Consider the following 23,231-nt stretch of genomic DNA (forward strand, 5'->3'; position numbering starts at 1 on the left):
TCTCCCATCCATAGCCTGTGATTTACAGTGCTCTTCTTGAAAAGTGTTTTTTTGGCAAATGCCAGCTGGTCTCTGTTAGATTTCTAACAGCAAAGACTTCAGTGACTTCTGTAAGAAGCACACATGGTTTGGTTTGACTTTGTGTTCCATGCTAACTACCGCTCTGCATCTTTTCAACAAAGCGCCATGATTCTTAGGTTTGGCATGCCCTGCTTCTGTGAGCACAAGTAGAGCAGTGGTTTTGTGTTACGCTGAATCCATGGCACAGACTTCTTTTATTTTTTTCAAAAACCCAAACCATATAAATACCTGATTATCTTTGCTGAGAGAGTAAAGAACTACTTTAATATTCCCAGTAGCGTATTTTGAACAACAATTCTTTAATTAAAACAACATTGGTCTCTTCCTGTATTTCATGGCTAGCAAATGAGAGAAAACACCAGTGTTAATATCAAAGGGAGTCAGTTTTCATTACAGTAATGGTTCAATTGTGCAATGCTGTAGGCAGTGAAATTTAATATTATTGTGACTTGTATTGTAATTGTAGGATGACAGAGGAAAATGGATTAAGTTTAAATACAAGCGTACGCAGCAGCACATGGACTTTGTCAAGTGGAAGCTGAGGGTGAGGGTAGGACGAGTCCCCCTCTGGCTCTGTCATAATGAATTAGTATTTTGTAAATAACTGGCCACTAGACTATAGATTTATTATCTTTTGTAGATATATGTGGACACACACAGACACACATGAATTCTGCACTGACTGTAATTGCAGTGTGGAGTTGCAGAACGGGTTTATGCCTGTAGGCTTGCAGGGTATTTGAATGTCTAGGCTTCTTGTCTTCACCTTTCATGAAAATATCCTTGCCTGCCAGTTTGTGAAGTTTTCTTCTGAAGGATACACCCATCCTTTCAGTTAAGAGATTGCTAACACATGAATGGCCTCGGACTAGAAAGCCCTTTGTCATTCTTTTCTTCCTGTTGAATAAAACCAAATTCAAGTTGCAGATGATCTGTGCTTTAGAAAATTGTGACAGAAGGACAACTAGTGTTAATGAACACTAGTTCTTTCTCCGTTTCCTATGTACATGCAGATTGAAATGGAAAATGGTCATTTAAACCACCCTTTACCGATGTCTTCTATGGAAAATTAGGGACAATGAAAGCTAGATGTTTCACTTGTTTACAGTTCAGGTAAGTAGACAATGTCCCCAGAGCAGTGCCTGATAATCTCTTACTGTATAAACACTGTGCCGTTGTCTTAACCTATTTCTTAACAGTGTTTCATAAAAGCATGCATATGTTGAAACCTGTTCTAATGTTAAAGTGCAAAAGGGGGCAGTAAAGTGCTATCCAAAAAATGTTTATTTTTTAAAAGGTGCTTTTTTTTGTGCTAAAAGTTGTATTTCTCAACGGGCTTATAATCTTCTATATCTAGAATAATGATCATATGAATATCTTCTGTTTGAAAAGCTCGCAAATATAGCAAAAGTGTGTCTGTAAGCATTGTGGGAACAGTGCTCGGAGTTTATGTGTCCATGTTCTGTCCTTTAACCTAATCCTGAAACATGCTACATATTTGGAAGGAATTGAAGGCGGAAGGCTGCCCTCAGATATATTTAGGGCATAGCTATATGAAGCATTTCTGAAAGAATTCCAACATTGCTAATCATGTCTAGTTCTCATTTTGTGCACTACCAATGCTGCCTTTCTGGAAAAACAAAATGAAAAGAGTGCTGAGGCTAGAGGTTTCTGCTTGAAGTACTGAAGTGTGTAGTGGTGGCATGGGTCAAGAGTTGGGCTCCCATCCAGACCCACATGCATCATTTGTCAAGAGGTAACTAGAAAGAGCAACTAATTACAATGCACCTACTGAGTGTTTTCTCTTTCAGAAATTCCTCAGAATAAGCCATTTATACAGAGTGGCTTCTGCTCTCCAGTGCAGCCACTTGCAGTTTTTAAACTCCCGTAGAAAGCATGTTTCTGCTGAGCTGCAGTAAAAGAGAGAGTGTGTTTGTGTGTCTGCATGCTTGTACGTGAGAGATAGCAGGCAACAATTTGAGGAGTAATTCCCTCTTTGTTGAAGTTAAATAAGTCCAGCACTGTTGTGATGGTTCATATTTTTGTAAATGCTGATGAAATTATATTACAACACACTTAATACACTTACAAGTTAAATGTTGGTCTTATCCATCTTTTTTTTTTTTTTTCTTCTTTTTTTTTCTCCTCTTAATTAGCAGCCTGTTCTGAAGCACATTAGGGTTCTTTGATGATAACCAGCATTGATTTAGTAAGTAGATCACAATTCTGTAGTACTGTATGTGCTTCTAGCAAAGCAGTAACTGCTTTATGCACAGTAATACAAAAAGTTAATTGGTAATAATAGTGCTTTATGTGAAGATCAAGTAGAAAAGTTAAATATAAAACCTAATAAAAAATCCTTCACCATCATTGATAAAATATCAAATTGCATAAATTTTCAGTGTTACAAGCCTTAACGTATGCACTGCTTTGTGAAAAAAATCCAGATCTTGTTTCCCTTTGATATAGACTGACTGTTCCACAGGCAACAACAACAACAAAATAAACAAACAAAAAACCAAAGAATCTAGAAACAAACAAAAAAAGCCTAGATAGATGTTTGCTCTCAGAGAAGTTTTTAAGGCTGAGGAAAATGTGCTTTCCTTTTACAGGAGGAAAACTGCACATTAATTTTACAGCCTGGGTTTATGTCAAGGGATAGGCAAAGCTCAAGATGATCTGAAGATTTTATTTATATAACTAGGTGGTTTTTATTTTTATTTTTTTGCTTTGCTTTGTGTGTGAGAACCAAGCGGCAAGGAAAAGGGTGTTTTTCCAGCAAAGCTAGCCCATTTCTGGCAGCAGGAACAGCAGGAATTCAGCTGTACAGCAAGGCCCTAGGCATGGAAGAGTCTCCAAAACGATGTATCTTGTGTCAGGCTCCAGGTGACCTTCCATCTATAGGGAAATGAAGAAGTAGGTATGGTTATTACCAGACTTGCCACTGTTGCAGGTATTGGGCTCTGTCAAGTGCAAGGCTGCTTTAGATTTGTGACTCTTACACTGAATGGAAAGTAGAAGTGAGCATATATATGTCTGCAGCAGCAATAGTCACAGGAGTTATTTGGTTATCATGACACATCGTTCAAGGAGGCATTTCCCAATGTGTTTGAAGAGTCATTGTGTCTGTGGGTGTTCCACTATACACTGCAAGCTCTGCGCCTTAAGGACTGTGATGTGATGGTACAATTTGACTGTCAAATCTTGCAGATCCATGCAAAAAAAAAGTCTTATTTGGAGAAAAGTGTATGCACTCTCAGCAAATTCTTATGCCTATAAAAAATTATTTGCTGTATTTTGAATGCTTTCCTGTGGTATTTTACAAAGGGTTGAATAACGAATTGCTAAATGAAACAACTAAAATTTCATGCATGCTTTGTTCTCTGTCTGTTTAGAATTTTGAGTAAACACATTAAATACTCCTTTTTGTACAGGAAGCTAAGCATTCATTTGTGAGTGTGTTACATGAGCATGCCCTAGTGGAGTCAGTGGATGTTTTGCAACTGACTTCAATGAGGGTTCAGGAAAAGGCACAGAGAGCGGCATCAATTTGTGTGGCTACTTGAGAGACAAAATGGTGGCACTTTTTTTTTTTTTTTTTTTTTTTTTTTTCCACCATTTTGTCTCCAGGGTGGTGTTTAAAAGAAAATAAATCCGTGAGTGTTCCCTCTTTCAGTGCACTGCAAGGCTTTCTCTCAGGAGGCCTGAAAGAAGATGGGCTACTGGGGAGGTAAAAAAAGATGGGCCATGAGGAGGTGAAAAAAGGGGAAGGGCAAAATGGTGTATGGCAAAACCCAGAATAGAGCCGAGTTACAGTTTCAGTGAACTGTTTCAGTGTATTTATGGGCTTTCTGCAGGGGTTAACTACAGAAGCTGCTGAGCCCCCTGTAGAGACTCTTCCATTCCAATGGAAATGAGAAACACAAGAGCCGGAGCTTCAGAAACCTGTGCTACTGTATTTCATAATTTGGCTTTGTGTAATGTGGTGCTTAACATTAAAGATTCTAAAGGATGTGAATATATTTGTTTACCATTCTTCAATTCCTTTTTATGCAAGTAACCATTGGTTTAGTTTCATTAACTGCCTGGAAAAATGTTGCATATAAACAAAGTTTAGCAGATCAAACTTCTTAAATTTTATTGAAATTCAACAACATACCTATTTAATATATTCTGTAAAAGCCTTTTTATAGTATTAAAATAATTTAATAATATGCACTAGCAAAGAAAAGCAGCTTCCAAAACTCACTTAAAAGAATGTTAATAGTATTAGATGTGTCTCCTCTTGTGTTTTCAAAGTTTCATTTGTTAGTCTCTGTATAAAGCCAGATCTATCATTTTACTGTGTTAAGTCTATGGTAATTTTTCTTGCAGAGTTCATGTAAGAGTTGTGCCTTTCTTTTTAACTGAGTTCCTTACTCGTTTTGAGACAAAGACTCCACATTAATCTTTTTTGATGAAGCCTGTTTTTCTGTCTGTTCCATAGCAGTTACTGATCCTGTTTTCATTGAATTCTTGTTCGCTTAATCCATTTAAACTGGCATGAGATCAGTCCTATACAATCACTTGAATCTGGAAAAAAAGCATTTGGGGTTTATAACTGGGTGTATATCTTATATCCACATGGTGTGTCTTTATGTGTAATACTGGATATGACAGAAACTAATATGAAAGCTCTGCAAGAAGCAAAAGACTCATTTTATAGAGGACTTTGGTCTGTGTTTTTGGATTTTTTTTCAGTTCAAATCTTTAGGAATCAGTACACATTTTCAGCTCATTCAGCAGGCTATGGTTAGGCACTGCTACATCACTAAAATTACTAGGACCCTTTCCTAGAACTTTTTATGTGCTTTGCATGAAGCTCTGTTAGGAGCTTTGCTTTGCTTAATTCTTTTCCTGTAGACAAAATGATGTTCAAGATCTAATTTATTTTTTTTTTTCTCAAAAGCCAGATGATGAATACACAAACTATTAATAACCATTCTTTTTAAACAATAAAGACCAGTGTGTGACATGCTATTCTGTATTCCATTTGCACTTGCACAAGTAACGGACTAACGGACTAACACTGTGCTATTAGTGTTCATGACATTTCCTGAATAAAACTTTTCAATGAATAATTTTAAAGTCAGACTGGTATTTAAACTTCATAAAGCTAAGTGGGTAGGATTCCCCAACAGAAGGTTTCAGGCTGTATTTTAAGAAGCCTCTTGATTGTTCACATTTCTAGGGTTGTTTTTGTTATATTAATTTAAAACTAACCGCCTACACTGATTAGTTCAGGTAAGGTATTCAAGAACAGAATTTTGGCACTGTTTCCCCAGTTAAATATAAGAGACTCTCAACAAGTAGTAACATGCTCTCTAAAACTGCATTTATTTAATAATTACTAGGGCATAGTTAAAGATAAGTGTCTTGCATGTGTGTGTGTGTATATATATATATATAAAATTTTACAAGTTATGAAGAGTATGCCAACATATTTTTTACATCACTGTTTATTTAAAAAATCTTTCTAAAATTTATTTCTTTGAAAAAAAAATCTGTTGACACTTTTGCAGCTTCGGAAATGGTTGTCTAGTGAGGAACAGTCAAATATTCTCAGTGAAAAAAATCTTTTGGCAGATAGAGTTCTAATTTTATTAAGAATTTGCTATTATGTAATTAGGCAGGTTTGAATGGTTATCATTAAGGAAAGTTCCATTAATATTTAGCCTGTGAGAATGTGCTGTGAATCCAACGAAAGTGCTGTCCTTAAGAAAGCTGTTTGAAACTGTATTTTTTAATTAAATAAAAAAAATCAAATTTAACTTTTCTAGGACTTGAACCACTTAGGACACATTAATGCCCAGGAACTGTAGGACCTTAAAAAAAGTAAAGTGCTGAAAATTACTATAGCACTGATGGGAGTGAGGAAGAGAGTGCTCCTTTTTTTCTGTTATTTTTTTCCCACTTACTGCAGCATGTGATTTTTTGAGCTAAGCATAACTTATTTTTAAAAAGCTTTGAGAACTCTGTATTTTGCTGTTTTTCACTAAGCTGCATGACTAGCTGGATGTGTGTGGGAGGGTTTCACATCCATGGGCTTTGCACAGATGTCATGTGTCACCCACAATACACCAATTTGGGGCTGCCAGCAAAAATGTCCTCTGTATCCAAAACTCCCAGACAGAAAGTGGATTAATTTCATCATACAGCATTTTTACTGTACTTCTTTTACTTTCCTGTGCTTTCTCACAGAAAATGCTATTACTAATTGTGGATAAGATTGTTCAAATGCCCCTGTCATTTTATCTGGCTACTAGAACAAATGAGTCAGGAAACTAGCTGAGTTTTTGTTTTTTTTTTTACGTTTCTGTTGGGGTACAGGAACCTGCATTGGTATGTAACTTTCCCAGTAGTGAGAATTTATATTTGAGAAGCAGAAAGTTAGGAAGTTAGCTTTTTACAGAAAGCAATGGCTCTGGCGCTGTCACTGCTCCTGACTGCTCAAAGAGCCATGTAAGTATCCTAAGCAACCATGGATGTAATGCAGCCTCCCTGAGAGTCATCTGCAGGACTCTGGAAACCTCTTGATCCATCCTTAATATATTTCTGTTTGGATAAAAAAAAAATTTTTTTAGTCACTGAAGGCGCATGCCCACTTCAAATATAAACCCAATTAATCAACTTTATTTTTTACAGATGCAGCCCTACAAGTGTGTTTATATCCTAGAATACTTAAGGCTACACCAACACTTGCAGAAATAAAGATTTAGGATGAATTCAGCCTCACTGAATTTTTTATTGGCCTCTACCAAGGCCAAGTATATATTAACAAGCCCCCCCCAACCCCCTTTTATTTTTCTGGGATGTAAAGTTGTTGGAGTAGTGTCATAAAATAGTTGTCTTAATCTTGTTCCTTGTCATTAAGCAGTTTCAGGAAATGCTTGTTACCCAGCAAATAATTTACTTTAAGTCTTTGTGAAAATACAGTAGCTCAAGTACTGTGCAAACAGAGAGGGGTAGCAGTGTCGTCTGGTTAGGAGTGGTCACTGAGTTGTTGTGGTCAAACTGAAATGCATGAGGTGAAGCTTTTTTATTCTCTCCATCCACATTTGTGCTTTATTGTTGTAAGGAAGTAAGGAAAGTAAAACTAGTTTTACTGAGTTATACTAAGGATAGCAAAATTATCTTTCTTGTAAAGGTCACAGTCAAAACTACAAGCTGTCGAAAATAAAAACGCAGTATGATCAAGTTCTCTGATTAATCCTTTCAATTTCAGCCTTTTTTCTTTCCTAATCCTATCAGCGTTAGATCCTAAAAGTTGAGAAACTGAAGTGGAAGCAGATTTACTGAGTTTAATGCTGAAACTGTACAGACTGCAGGCGCATAGTGAGAGTATTCCCCTGCCATAAAGTCTAACGAGTTCCTGGGTTAAAGCTCTTGTAAAATGTGCTTTAGCTGTCTGCTGGGGGTGGTTTTGTCCTTTGCTTTTTATGGGGCAATTCCTGGCTGCTTAACCAGGGTACATGAGTGTGCTTTCCGTCTGATGGCTGTTTCTGAGAATTGCTTCCCTGCTATCCCTGAACTTGTCCTGATTGTGCTCAGAATTTTCACGGAGAACATACATTGCTGCTAGTTGATCATACAAATCTATATATGAAATCCAAGGTTAGATTTTAGCTTTTTTTGTTCTTTGACAGCAGTTTTTTAGGTCATTTTAATTGATATTGACAGACAGGTGCATGTTTCTAACCTTATGAATTTTGCATTTGTTAAGAACACAAATCTAAATTAGTCAGTTAAAAAGCAAAGGGCCTTCCTTGAAAAAACCTTAAACGTTTCCATGATATGAAGAACTAACAGCAGGAGGATTGCATTTGTCCTGGCATGCAGGTGGATGGAAACAGGGTAATGTTCATCTCCTGCAGCATTAGTTTGGGTTGTGGTCAGACAAGATGATAACAGCTGTCAGTGACCTGGGTTAGCCCAGAAATGTTGTTGCTTTGCCTTTGCCTGGCCAGAATTGTTCCCACAGGAAGGGCTGAGTCAGAATCCATGCTACTCTCTTGGAAACATTGCCTGCTGCGGTAGTTCTTTCCGCATTTCTGATGTGCCCTTGCAGAGCCAGACACTCCCTTGGTAGCTCCTCACAGGGCTGGCGACTCCAAGGAGGATGTATTTCCACCTTTGCATTTCTGGTGCCATTTCAGTTTGAGGGATGTGGTAGTCACTGCATTCTTATGTTGTGTCTGGGAACTGAAGGAGGTGGTGCAGCTTCGTCCTGTCTCCAGTGTACGTGTATTCGCACAGTCGTGGCCAAGCCTGGTTTCTATAGTCTGGAAATTAGACTGCACGACACAAAGGAGCACAGTGATTTATGCATCAACAGTCTCTCTTCTTGCCACAACATTTCATTGTTCTTTTCCCCTAAATCTGTAATTACATGTCTTTGTCCTTCTACTTGCTGCTTCACAACAAATATAATTCTTACATAGGCTTTGTGAGTGAAAATAATCCCACTCAATTAGCACAGATCATAAACTCTCATTGTATGGGAGCAAGCAGTTGCAAATGATGTGTTTGAAATTTGGGGCATTGCATCCTACTTTTTTTCCTCATTTTGTAGGTTCTCTTCCAGTAGTGCTGCTTGCTGGTGGGCTCCTTTAGCAAAGCAAAAGGCTGGGAGTAATCTACGCCTACAGTTTTGTTCCTGAGCCTTAATATTCTAATAAGTTTCCAGGAAGGCTGCCTGTGAATAAGCTAGATTTACTATGTGTGCTGTTTAGCGCTAGCTCTTGTAGAAGGGTGTTCATTAGGCAGCAATTGTTTCAGTCAGTTTTTCAGGCTGATTCCCCATTAAGGAAGCTCTTTGGAAAAGGCTGGCAGACAGGAGAAAGAGAAAAGAGAGTCAGACTTTTAGGTCTGTGCATTAGAGGACATTGTATCATTGGCTGTAGTTCTAAAACTATGCTTCCTGGCATTAATTGAGCAAATATATCTTAAGGAGAAAAGAAATGAACAAACGAACCTGCTGTGGCTTTTGTACTTGTGAGAAGGAGGCTTCTTGACTTGTGGATAAAACAGTACTATATGTAATTATTTATATTTTTCATTAGTGAAGAAGTAGTGAGATTTGCCTGGTAACTAATAATGATGAAAAAGATAACATATGAAGTCTGACCCCAAACACTAAAGCTTTCTGCCAGTCTATGTGAGAAGTCTCCATGTATACAAACGCAAAAGCAAGCCTGTATTTCATTTATAGCACAAGGAAAAAAAAAAAAAAAAGATAATGATGAGTTTACAGAGAAATCACTGTAGTGTAGCAATCACACCATCTTGAAAGAGTGTTTTATTGGAAGCATGTGCTGTCCTTGGCTCAAGTAGATCTCCAGTCCATCCTAGATCTGTAAAAATCATCCTGATGAGTGACTGATGTTCTTTTGTGCTATACCAGTAACATTAATCAACGTTTCAATATGTTAAGTCTGAAAGTCTAAGTTGCTTCCTTTCCCATGTGGCTGCTCCAAATGAGCAATCATTCTTGTCATTCTCCCATATCCAAAATTAGCAAAATATGTGCAAGAATATTAGAAATGTTACCAACGTGGAAAGACAGGATTGTAGCCTGCAATGGCTGCTGCAAGTGGCCAAATGTGGAAGAAACTGTGGTGCTGCCCCAGATACAGAACCTTCTAGAGTTCCCAAAACAGAGAACTTTGGCTATAAAACTCAATGCATCCGTAATTTCAAAGATCTAAATAAACATCTTGCTGATATTGAGTCAGGCCCAGACTATTAAGATCTAGTTTGTTTACACTGTCATTTTGGTTTTGGAAACTGTGTATTTGTTCCTTTCTGTCCATTTTAATTGCTAGTTTTCTGAATGTGAATTTGTCAAGTGTTTCACATTTTCCTTTTTTTCTTTCTCTTTTTTTCTTTTTCTCTTTTTAGATTCCTTCCCGGACAAGGATTGGTACTATATCCACAGATAGGAGACAAACTGGATATTATATGCCCAAAGGTGGACTCTAAAACTGTTGGCCAGTATGAATATTATAAGGTCTACATGGTTGATAAAGACCAAGCAGATAGCTGTGCTATTAGAAAGGACAATACACCTCTACTCAACTGTGCCAAGCCAGATCAAGATGTTAAGTTTACCATCAAATTTCAAGAATTCAGCCCTAATCTCTGGGGCCTGGAATTTCAGAAGAACAAAGATTATTACGTCATATGTAAGTTCAAAATAACAGTCATTCATTCTTTATATTATCATTGTTTGTTCCTTTGTATTTTGTCTCATTTGCTATAAGCAAACCAAGAAGACTCCAAATGGGTTTGTATTTTTTTACCTGAAAATATTTTCTTGGCAACATGTTTTGATATTACTGCTAAGTTTCATAGGGCCTCTGTCTTTTTTTTCCTTGATTTGTGCAAATCAAATCAGACTGTACTTCTGTGCCTGCAAAGAGCTGCTCCTTTTGCGCACAATATCATGTCCTGTATTCACACTGGAAAGTTGTGCGCAGCTTTTAAAGCTGGAGAGAGACTTTTTATATGGTCTTATAGTGACAGTACAAGGTGGAATGTTTTAAAGCCAGAAGAGGGGAGATTTAGTTATATGTTAGGTAGAAATTCTTTATTCAGAGGGTGGTGAGGCACTGGAACAGTTTGCCCTCAGAAACTGTAGATTCCCCATCCCTGGAGGTGTTCAAGGCCAGGTTGAATGGGAACCTGGATATTCTGATCTGGTGAAAGGCAACCCTGCCCATGACAGGGAGGTTGGAACTGGTTGGTTTCTGAGGTCTTTTCCAAGCTAAGCCTTTCTGTGATACTATGCATTGGCTGATTTGCATTTACAATGAAGTCACCTACTAGTATGTCTTATTTCTCCCATTTTCTTGAAATTGGATTGTTCAAATAGGCTGATAACTATTTCATGTAATGTCTGCAACATTATATATTTCTTCTTTTCTTAGTTTAAATTATTGGTAATTTTACCAGTGCACTAAGTAAGTACTTCAAAAATGGGAATGGAAATGCTTTAAATATAAATTAATTCTAGTTGCAGTCATAATGGAACATGCTGTGTCATTATGTGGAATATAAGTTGTGTGTCATAGAAACAAAGTAAGAATTCATGGTATTTAATATATATAGAAATAACATATTTTACTAAATAACAAACATGGGAGATATAAAACACTGCTTGCTTTTTAAGGTTTGACAAAGCGATCACTTAACTCAGTTTAGTCAGGGAGTAAATAAAAACCTGATGCTGCTTACATAGCATTTAGCTTTGTCAAAGTTCCCACTGAAATCCAGTTGGATTTACTGGAGTAAGATTAGATGCTGAGAGATAGTTGTCTGAAATGCCACAGAGAGTGTGCAGCATAAAAATGGCCATTCTCAAATCATTGGTTTTGATGGTGAAATACATTATTGAGTTCTAGTTTTTAGAAAACTCACAACAAACCAGCTATAATGGAGTGAATTGCACTGTTACAGTTATTGCTTGAAAACTGTGGGCACAAACAGGGCTTTCTGTCACACTGTCAGTTCTGTCTTATCCATGTCATGGATTTACCCACAGAATTATCAAGTACGAGTCATTTTCATTAATTTTGTATAATTATTTCATTACAGCAAGAAGACATAATAGACGTTGCGCTTTCTGAAGCGAGAGTTTGGTTGATAGAATTTGCTGAGACTTCAGTCTAATACCTCAAAAGTCACACTGGCCTTGCAATAAAACTGGACTGCCTTAGAATATTACCTTCTTTGCCCAATTTGGCATAAACAAATTACTGATTTATCATGTATTGCTAGCCTACTAACTCATCTGAAGCAGAATACCCCTACATTTCAATAGGTTGAAAAAAACAGCCATGGTAATCCAACCATCCTTAAACTAAAACTCTCTGGGCTTTTTTTTTGTTTGTTTGTTTTTCATGGAAGAAAGCAACGTAATCAAAATGCCCTCAAAAACATGACGAGGGGCAGGAAACTAGGCTGTGTCTCAGCTAGGACACTACAGAGACACTAGGACTAGACAGCATTTTAACAGTTTGTGTTCAGAAGCTTATGACCTAGTACATACAGCCTTGTCAGGTACAAGTTCTGATAGTCAGGTTGTTTACTGTCTTTTTTTAAGTAATACAATGCATCTTAATCATGTATGCAAATTAGCCCATAAATCATTTGTGTAAGTCCTTATTACCAGACCTGTAAATCACCAGCTGTGCTCAGACCCGAATGAGAAGTGCACCCCATCTCCCTCCCACTGACTCAGAAGCACAAACATTGCTCCCCTTTCTTCTCTTTCCTTTCTGTTTGTTTGGGAATTTTGTTGGTTTTATTGTTGATGTTTGGAGTATTTGGAGGTGAGGGGGATTGCTTTGAAGCGAATACATCAGTGCATTTTATACGCCAGCTTTTGATTTTGAGGTACTCTTGGATCTTGTATTCCCCTGAGTAAGGGCATCAAACAGCCTGAGATGCCAGTTTACTGAGTCCAGCATTGGTTCAGCACTGGCTGTGGCTATGTCTTATGCTGCTTATGCAGGCATGCTGCTGTCAGCCCTTAAGTTCTCTGCATTGTCATGTACCCTTATCATCTTGCCATTATTTGAAACCATGGTATGTTTTTTGTTGTTGTTGTTTTTTCTTTTTTTTTTAATCTAATTATATGTGGTTTGTGAAGCTGTATTATACAGTAAAATCTCTATTTACGTTAAGGTGTTAGTCATTTTGGGAGCCTTTAAGTAACAAAGCAGAGGAGTTATAACACAGGATAAAAAGCTTCCTGAGCCCTGTGTGCCTTTAGGGAAATGTGATTGTACATGAATTCTTCAAGCCATAAATTTATATATCACTTAGATGTATTCATGACAGATATAGTAGAAGAACTTTTCTACTCACTTCTTCCCTGGGTCTAAGCATATAAAAGATGTAACTTTTCTCATTCCCCATTTCACTTTTTTTTTTTTTTTTTTTTAAAAAGTAGAAATGATTGTAAGTTTCAGATACTTCTTTTCATATTTAATGGTATTTTAGTCCCAAAATAAGCTAAATCTAATCAATTTCTTGCAACAACAGCAGGGCAATATACTTCTCAGTATACAGGTTCCAGTATTCAAAGAGTTAATTCTGTGAATTGTGGTACTTAGAAAGATGATACTGAATAGTATTGTGTAAGGGAATAAGTGATGTAACAGAATGTCCTTTCTTTTCACTTCTTTACCATCATCAGTTTTTGGTTCCTGGGAAACTAATAGATTCATTTTCCAATAGCTACATGATCTCTTTTCAGCAGAAGGTCAAATGCCCTTGAGATCATGGATATATTAATGTTAGATTATCTTAAAATATTCAACCATTTAGCCAACATATCATAAGTCTCTAAGGAAATCCTTAATCAAATGCATGAAGATACACCATGCCAAACAACATAAATACCTGTGCAAAGGGCAAAGTTAAGCGGAACAAGGGTATGTAGATTTGAAATTCTAATGTTTGCATCAAAAAATCCTTTTATGTCTTTGCGTGCTTTAGGAATGAATTATAGTTTTCTGCTGTGTAGATTGCTCAGAATGAATGGGGACTTCCTCGATTGTAGGAGATGGCTCTGTAAGTTTGGGTTATTGTGTAATTGCTTCTGTGCCACTCAGCTGCAGCATTTCTTCTATGGGTAGAAGATGTGGTAGAGCAGTACAGGCATATGCACTGTGCCAAAGATATTTTGTTATGGTGCATAGGAATTGTCCTGATCTCTTCCTGACAAACTTGGCCCTAGTCACAGGGTATGGGGAGAGCTGCAGTACGCTGAGTTTGCAATGATGGGGTGCCTCAGGGAACCCTGCAAGAAACCGCACAGCCTGAGGGAAAGGAGTGCTGTGCTGCCTCTTGCCTTCAGACTACTTTGACCAAGCAAGCCCGTCCTCTTCTCACTTCATCTCTTCTATATAAAATGAGGGTTATATGCCAGCACCGTCAGTGTAAAAAAAAATCATACATTGCTTAAAATGAAATGAAATTTTACCTGCTCAAAATTTGTTCACTGAAATTGTGGATTTTTTTGGTCAGTGAAGAATATTTGGGATTCAGGGAAGGGCTGCAGAATGGTCCTGCAAAAGGTTTCTCTAAAGTGCTTGCTCTGCCTGCAACTTCATTAGCCAAGCTTTCTGAGCTAGTGATGTTCATTGGCTTTGACACTGGCAAAATGCAATATACAGCTTTCCTTAAACGTTTTTTTGTCATTTTTTTTTTTTTCAAATGACCCACATACATAAATGGCCTCTGGCTTAAATTAAAAAATATATGTATTCAACTTCTGACTGATTTAAAGGGCTATACTGCCTAGCAGTGCTTTGTTTTGGATAAATTCTTTTAATAGCGTGGTGGTTTTTAAAATGGAAACAGTTGTTCTAAAACTTTAGCATTAGCTGGGTTTAAAAATTCACAAAGCTTTTATGTTTTCACTTTGTCATTCTGTTACAATTAAAGGGCAATAACTGTCTGAGGAAGAACACATTAAAGGACAATATAGATTGCACCCTGAAATACAGCCCAGTTGGGAAGAATAAATGTCTTTGCATTGGCCAAATAGATTTACATTAAAATGCTATTTTAGTATTCTGACCAAACACCAGCTAATCTGCCTGGCTGGACATTCTGACACCTCTTTGAGATAGGATTCACTCTTCATTTCCATTGCTGCAAACACCCAGCAAGAGGTACCCTAAAGAAAACAGTAAATTTTCCTTTGTTTTGAGGTTAATTCTCAACTAGCTAAAACTGGGACAAAAACAGTTAAAGTTTCAATTTTATTTCTTTTGCAGTACAGACATTACAGATGCTTTTTTAAAAACAGACAGTATAGCTCAGCAGTCAAATGTTATTTATTTTTTGGTGGGGCTTATAGTATTAAGGAAAGCCTGTGTGATAATAGCCACCCTGATTTCAGTTGCACAAAGATCCATTTTTTTCTTTCCTTTCTCTTCCTCCTCCTTCAGCAAATTAGATAAATGATTCCTTAGTGTAAAATGATATCCAGAGGTCAGTCGCTGACTTTGCTGAGAGTCTTTTAAGGGATATATCAGCAATGCCACTTAGCTCTTGTTGAATTAAATATAAATACAGCTCATACAAATAATATTATTGGAGAAGAAAATCAGTGTCTGTGCAGCTTCAGATTTCTAACAGTGTCTAAGACCTACAGGATTAATGGAATCATGGCCCTCTGGGGTTTTGTCCCAGACCACACAGATCTTCTTGTAAGAGAATAAGGCAATTTTAGATTGATGGACTTTGTTCATATTTAGTGCCATTACCTAGGCAATACCGACCGTTTATCTCCTTTAAAGTAGACAGAGATAGTTGAGCAGAAAATCTGTTATTTCTTTATTCCTTAGGGAGGGAAATGAAAGATAGGAATGCTCAGTGTGTTAATTGATGGTATGTTATGAAAAAATACATTTATTCTTCCTCCACATCCCCCAGGTATTCTGAATCAGATGAAAATGAAGAATAATTATTTGTGAGGAAGAATTATTCAGGAAGTACTCAAGAATTAAACAGGATTTAAAATTTCATAGGAAGCTGTTTAATATTTTTAGTCACTTTGCTGATTTTATTGGTTTCCTATAAACAATTTATACATACTGAAAATACAGTACATTAACAAAGAAAAGCACAATATTCTCATTTAGAAGTCTTTATATGTATGCATAGTACACACAGTACAGTATTACAATACTTTGCAAAAAAAAAAAACCAACAATTTAAGCCCTGGTCCTCAACAGTTGTATATATTCTTACATTTACATATATATCTTTGTTAGGACTATCTGCAGCAGGAGATGGTAGGGATGAACATGTGGTTTATATGCTTTCTATTCAGACTATAAGTAACTGTTTAAATAGTGGGGATGTACTGTGAAGAAATACGCAATGCTATGAGGAAAGTACTGTGATCTGAAACTGAGAAATACACCAGCATACTGAAACTCATTTAACTTTCACTTAAGTTATGTGATGAGCATGCATGTGTCAAAGAGTGATCAGTCTTTCTTGTATGCTGTTGCTTACAACATATCTTTGTTACAGTATTTTAATGCCTGAAATAAAAGACCAGGAAAATGTAAGCATTTATTAAGGCTTTAATGAAACTGTTTTAAATATTTGAGATCATTTTTCTCTTTGAAGTCTTTACATAGTTGAACTGATGGGAAATGTATTTTTGTCTGAGCATTGAATTAGCCAAAGCACAGGATTGAAATGGCTGAAAAAAGGGTTAAATGTCAGTTTATATTTTCTTTCCTGATTTTACCCAGTCCTGAAAACTTTGGAGGAAGAGTATTTCAGGATTAATTTCTGATAAGTCCAACTATAAAACTGAGCCCTAAAGGGCAGTCTTCCAGTTGCTTTTTTTCAGTCTCAAAGAAATCTTGCAAATATTTTTTTGTGAGTAAAACCAGGATTAAGCTTCAGGTTGTCTTAGTAGTACTTGGAGAACAGTTTCTACTAAGCTGATAAGCCTGGTTTTAAAAGCATGTTCAGGCCTTTGTTAGCAGAATTAGTTGATTAGACGACAGAAAAAATAACTAAACTGCAGCAGCAGACTTGTCTTTATGCTCACTGATGTTCTGTAAGAGAAACAACTTTGAAACTGAATCCTGACAGGGAAACTGAGAAGGAATTGTTTTTCAAATATTCCGTGTTAGCAAGTAAATGCATTAGACTGCTATGGTGCAGTTGTTCACAGAATCACAGAATGGTTGGATTTGAATGGCATCTCCCCAAGTAGGATCAGCTACAGCAGGCTGTTCAGGATCATGTCCAATGATGGAGACTCTGGAGCCTGCCGGGACAACCTGTTTGAGGCTCACAGCTAAAAATGTTTTCTTAAGTTCAAATAGCATTCCCAGTATTTCAGTTGGTGCGCATTGCCTCTTATCCTGATGGTACTGAAAGCAGCTTCAACCTTTATTTCTTACTCTCCACAGCAGGTACACACATGTATAATATCCCCTTGAGCCTCTCCTTCTCCAGGCTGAATAATCCTGGGTCCTCACCCTCTTCTTCAGTCCCTTCATCATCTCTACAGTCACTTGCTGGATTTTCTCTGCAACTTTCTATCCTTTCCACAGTGGGAAGCCCAGGCCCAGCTGCAGCTCTCCATATGTCTCAACAGGATTGAATACTTGCAAGGGATCACCTCCCTAGACCTAATAACAGCACTCTGCCTAGTGCAGCCTTACGGGGTTGTTGGCCATCTTTGCTGCAAGGGTGCATTGCTGGCTTGTGATTGATTTGGCGTCCACCAGAACCCCCAAGGCCTTTTCTGGAGAGCTTCTTCCCAGGTGGTTACCTCAGCTTGTGCTGCAGCTCTATGATTCCACCTGTATTCCAGAGTCTGCCATAGCAGAAATAGTAGAAGAATCAAGACATTAGTGTTGTTAAAGAAAAGAGCTAAATATCCTGTAGCACCTTGAAAATTCATATTGCTTTTTTCAGCAATGTTCCCTCATTAAGTTATTCAGAAGTTTTTTAAAAGTTCTGTGCACAAACAATCATGCAGCAATCAAAACATTGCTTAACTTCTGATCATCTTTGCCAAGAGTGCAGTCATCCAATAGTATCATAATTGATCTCAGTACTGAGGTGCCAAACTCTGTGTTGCTGAAGGATAGTTAGATGATGTAAATAGCTTTTTGTGTTTTGCAATAAAGCACACTTTTGTTGTGCTTGATGTAAAAGTGGGAGATGAAGGTATTCTTTTATTGGAGCAAACATGTGGAAAATTGCTCTAGATTGTTATAGTACAGAGCATCTCCCCTGAAAGGAATGAGGTTCATCTATAGGGCAAACTCTGACTGTGGCATTTTATTGAGGTTACTGCTGGACTCTGTGTGGTCAAAGCAAATAACGTCATGTCCATCTAAACTGTTATAACCATGAGACCGATGCATTTTCTCATCCATAGTGTTATATTCTGAACTGTCACTTGGCATTAACTCAGTCAGTGGTGAAGTCCTACCACCTAGAGATGAACTCTGCCTCAGAATGATGTTTTCCACTTCAGTGCTACTCGTATAGCAATTACTGGGTCATTAATATCATTGCATGCAATTAGTGACAGTAGAACGAGCAAGAGGTTTCTTATTTATTTAATATGAACTTTCACTATAACCCTTTCTTATCCAAGTACTGCAGACCGAAACGTGAGATTTGCAAGGCAGATGAGCATCTTCGAAGAGTAATGGGTAGAGTTCATATGATATAGAATATAGATCCTCATTTAATATTAAACCCTCTGATTTTGTTTCGTGCAAGGCCGCTCGTCATTAGTGACAATCAGTGTAACTTGAATGGTAGCTAATTGTGTTGGTTCTGTTCAGCTGAAGCAGAGCTCACTGTGGTAGTGAGAAGGCATTCTCATCCATGGGAGCCTTTTGCCAGCAGTGTGCTGGGAGAAAGAATAAACTGTATAAAAAACACTGCTCATGGCTTGTGAAATTAACTAGCTAGTAATCTGCTTTAGATGTATGCATTCTGATATACACTGAATATATCATAATTAGTGGGCTTACATCTGCCACAGTTTCTTCAGTGCTCACAAATATATAATTTGTTTATGTAAACTAGAATCAACCATGTGTACAGTAGATCATTATCTGAAAACATTTCTCAGAGTATGTGAATGTACAACTGAAATACTTTCAGAAATGCTTAGCTGTAATCAAAGACAAATTGTCATTCATAGTGGTACAATGTTGAGATGCTTTTATTTTTTTTTCATCATCTGTAAATCTTTCTGAAAGAAAAGGGACACGACAGCAGTGAAACAAGTAGGCTTTTGCTGTGGATGGGTGGATGCTGTGACCTTCTGTATTGGATAATAATGCAGCATATAGTGTACAGTTTAGTACTCTTAAGTTGTGGTGTTCCTTAACCAAGAGATAATGTGGTGCTGTTTTTAAAATGATAGGCAGCAGAAACCAGTTAGAGCTCACAGCTTCTTTGGTGCAAGTTGCTCATTGTCTCTTTTTCCCTTAATGGAAAGACTTTGTTTAAAAAATGAAATGAAATGAAATGATTGTATTCTTCCTGTACCTGTACTCTTGCTGTGTGATGCCATGTCCACATGGAATTAGTAGAGTCATTCTGAGTATAGGAAAGGAGGGAAACTGTGCAAGTACTCTCTCCTTATTTTGTGCTTAATTCTTTGATATTTGGGAGTTCTTTTTTTCAGTCAGGCAATGTGAGACTCAGTAAGGAGAATCTACAGATTTCCAGAGATGTTCCTTTAATTAAACAGTTGTCATTTACAAGGTAAATAAAAAGGCATTTTAAAGTACGTTGTACAGTACAAACCGGTTGGCTCTGTCTTAGTTGTGTCCCCTACACTTCACCCTCAGAGAATTGAACAGTAAAAAAATCTACCCCGCTCTTGTCATATGAATATAAGTGGAGAATTTTAGGGAAAATTTTATAGAGAACCCTATTATCCACAAGTCCGTTCAAATTACAACCAGTCACACCATTTGCATTTGGACAAGATACATTTCAGAGTAGTAGTTAGGGAAGTGAATCACCGAATTCCACTGTGGAGCCTTTGCCTTCTTCCAGGCAAGAAGAGGCCTGTTTTTTATTTTACTTCATTTTGTCTGGCTTTATTTGAATGAGATGGGCATTGCTGCTTACTTGCTGTGCAGAGTACAGTTTGTGGATCCATTTTAGATAGCAATTTGGACAGATGCAACGTAGGACATAATTTAAGAAATGATGAGATATGAAAAAGAAGGGAAAATTCTTCTTGTCCTTCATTCATGTAGCAGTTTTGCCTCATGTGGAGAGCGGGAAAAAAGGCTGGCTGCAAGAGTATTTAGAACACTCCATAATATTTAGTTTAAGAGAAATTGTATGTTAATTTGAAAAAAAAAATATATAGAATAAAATTGAACCAGTGGGAGTTTCTGGATGGTCTTTAGGTTGAGAAAGTCCTCATGAAATTCTGCTGCCACTTTGACTTTGCAAGGAGGACGAACGAAAAACAGAGGTGTTAAAAATATAATGAAAGATGACTGGTAAAGTGTATTTTGATTATAGATGTTTAATGATTGTTTTGGTATCCTATAGTAGGAAATATTAATTGAGCAAATCCAGCTAGGTTGGTTTTTTTTGTTTTGTTTTAGTTTTTTTGTTTGTTCGTTTGCTTGTTTCAATTTATTTAAAGATCTTCTCTTTGTTGCTGTAAGATCAGTAGTAAAAGTAGGACGCAATTGTGTTGTTCAAGCACAAGGAGTTAAACAGAAGAAGTCTCCAGCCTGCAGATAGAAAGGTAGGCAACATGCTCACAGTAGTCTGTGCAAGTGCTCCTAATGCATTGAAGTGTTACCGCTTACGGTAACATTGTCCATGTTTCAGACCGCTCGTAGTTACATACTGGGAGACATTTTCATTCTAAAGCAAGAAATGAAAGTTTCATTGTCAGTGTGAACTTTTGTAACTAGAAACAAGGGTAGACCGTTAGTTACTAGTGGTTTAAATTTGCGTACTTATCTGTTTTTTCTCTTTAAACTTTATGCAGCTCATCCAACACCATGTATTTGCCAAACTACCTGTTCTTTGGTGAGTGGCCTGAACAATTTTTTGTATGGCTGTCTCAGATCTCTGTGCAAATCTGGCATTGCTACTAAGTGAAAAGAGAGAGAAAGAAAAAAAAAAATAATTTCATTTAATTAAAACACTCTATTACCTCAGATGCCTTGTTCTTCATCCCTGGCTAGTCTAGAAACAACCTCTGTGTTGTGATCTGTGATTTGTGGTTTCTCAGTGTGTGATTTCTTGTGTTCTTAAACCTGTCCCATAAATTTAGATAATTTATGGGAAAGAAGAATTATTTATTCTGTGCTTTACTAAGAAAGTCATTAAAAGAACTGAAAGCAGATGAAAGCAGTCAGAGCATGAATACATGATGCCTGGCCAAAATAGTGTACTATTACTTAATACAATAAAAAAAAAAAAAAAAACAAAACAAAACCTCAAAAGCTTTACATGTTCTTAAAAATCCTGTGACTGTACATTAGATCAAGTGTAGCTTTGTATTAAGAATAACTTCCTACTACTGTTGGATCTATAGCTTCTGTGACTTTTTGTTCCTGCAACGTGTAGGCTTTTCCATTCTAAGCACGGAAACAGCACAGCTGAGAATGAGTGTAGATGGATAGAGTTTTTATGTTTTACTTAGCTCTGCTTTTGAGAAACCTATTTTCTGATGCTGGCTTTAAGGAGAATCTAAGATAAAGGATGTTGACAGTCACTACTATTAAAACAGTACTGATCTAACCCAAAGAAACCTGTGATTCTCTCCTTCCCTCTTAACAGATCCACACCAGCAACAATTATTTCTTATTTTGATGCGCTGCTGAATGGCTTATGTTGTCCACACACATTAAACCAGTTTTGCCCTAGCCCACAAGCTGAGATCACTTATTCTTTCCTATAGTCTGTGGCTTAAGGTTTGTTTAATTTTCACAAATTATTTATGATGGTCCAAATTTCCCTCCTCAGGCATGTAGTTCATTTCATATCCATGGTGCAGAAATACATGTGTTATGAAGTTGTTGGTTTAAAGGATGTGACATTTAATTTGGCAAGTGGGTAATGTTTTTCACTGTCCTAAAGCGTAGAAGTACATATAATTGTGACAGAATTAAGTGGTTGAGGTTTTAGTTTACTGGTGTTTCCTGTTAAGTAATTGTGATGGTGTTTTTTAATTTTGTAATCTGTATTTTTAAGAGTGAGGGAGGATGAATTTTTGTTACTGTGCCTTCATTTCTAATCTCTTTGTGAATGAAAAGCTATACAGGCACAAATCCAGCAGCTTAATTCTCCATCTGATTAGAGCAATGTTACCAACCCGATAGGTCGAAAACAGCCAAGATCTGTGCAGTGGCTTAGCCTCCTGGGAGGCAGTGTAATAACAATCAAATGAAGACATATTAAAATGTAATATTACTTCCTCTCCACGGGGACTGTATAAGAATCATAGCCAGGAACTATTCTTGTCAGCTGATTCTGTTTTGCTCACTGTTTCTCTGCCCCTGCATTTATGACTAATGCATTTCATACAACAATCAGAGCTTGTGAAGTTTTAAAAGCAAATGAATGTAAAGCATCAGTCATTGATTTACATGAGTTCCTTTCTTAACAACAAATGTGTATATATATATATTATGACACACAAACACACACACAAACACACACACACACACACACACATATATATATATATATATAATATAGGTATTTCAAAGAAGGGAAAGCCGAGCTGGTATGAAATTCTTTGGTCCAAATGAATTTATTTCTGCTTGTGTTAAATGAGATTATATATTAAGAAAGAGCTTCGTGAAACAGAAAATGTACAGTTTCTTCTCTAAAGTAAGAGACTGCGTCGACAGACTCTTAGCCATAATTTCATATGAATTCATTTTCTCTTATAGTTGAAAGCCTATGCTTGTATTCCTTACAAAATGACAGTTGAAGTTGTATTCAAGGAACGCAGATACATGGGGTTCATGTAGATCTCAAGCATCATTTTTTACTTACTAATGAAAAAATATCAACTAAAAATTATGATTTTGTCAAAAATTGTAGGGCAATTACATGGATTTATTTGTAGGTGTGGTTAGACTGTAAATAAGAGTAATGTATTGTGCTTTTGATAGTGATTAGTTTTGCAGTTGACACCAATGGAACAGAACAGGTCTCAGAAAATTGGAGGTAGCTATCCATCAAAAGATTAAAAATATTTTGTTACTAATACTTAGTTTTAGTTTCATATGTATTAATTTTCTTTTAGTTTCTGTATTAATGTAAAATAAAGTGTGGGATCCTGAGAAAATTTAATACTCATGAGAAACTTCATAGTAATTATTAATTATTCTTATTAATGTTAACATTTAAGTAGTATCTAGTCTTAGCACAAGGTCATGTGAATGTGAGTAAATTTCTCTAAATATATCCGTATTTGGACCTAAAAGTTTAAAAAATGCTCTTTTATTTATACACATGTATGTAAAAATAAACTGCAAGGGGGTTCTAAAATTTGATCGTGTAAACAATTGGAGAGTAGCCTTTCCCTCTTAACATAACAT

General features: G+C 36.8%; 1 protein-coding gene across 1 annotated transcript in view; it reads left to right on the top strand.

The window, feature by feature from the left end:
- The window catches only part of EFNB2 (ephrin B2), a 43,439-nt gene that overhangs the window by 10,852 nt on the left and 9,356 nt on the right, over positions 1-23,231 (top strand). The window contains exon 2 of the mRNA XM_042811036.1: positions 10,021-10,304. Coding sequence (XP_042666970.1) covers positions 10,021-10,304 — 284 coding nt within the window. The remainder of the gene's footprint in view (positions 1-10,020; positions 10,305-23,231) is intronic.

This window comes from Centrocercus urophasianus, unplaced genomic scaffold (assembly GCF_019232065.1).
Source record: "Centrocercus urophasianus isolate 14NV4802_14NV808 unplaced genomic scaffold, USGS_Curo_1.0 seq_12, whole genome shotgun sequence".
Taxonomy (NCBI): domain Eukaryota; kingdom Metazoa; phylum Chordata; class Aves; order Galliformes; family Phasianidae; genus Centrocercus; species Centrocercus urophasianus.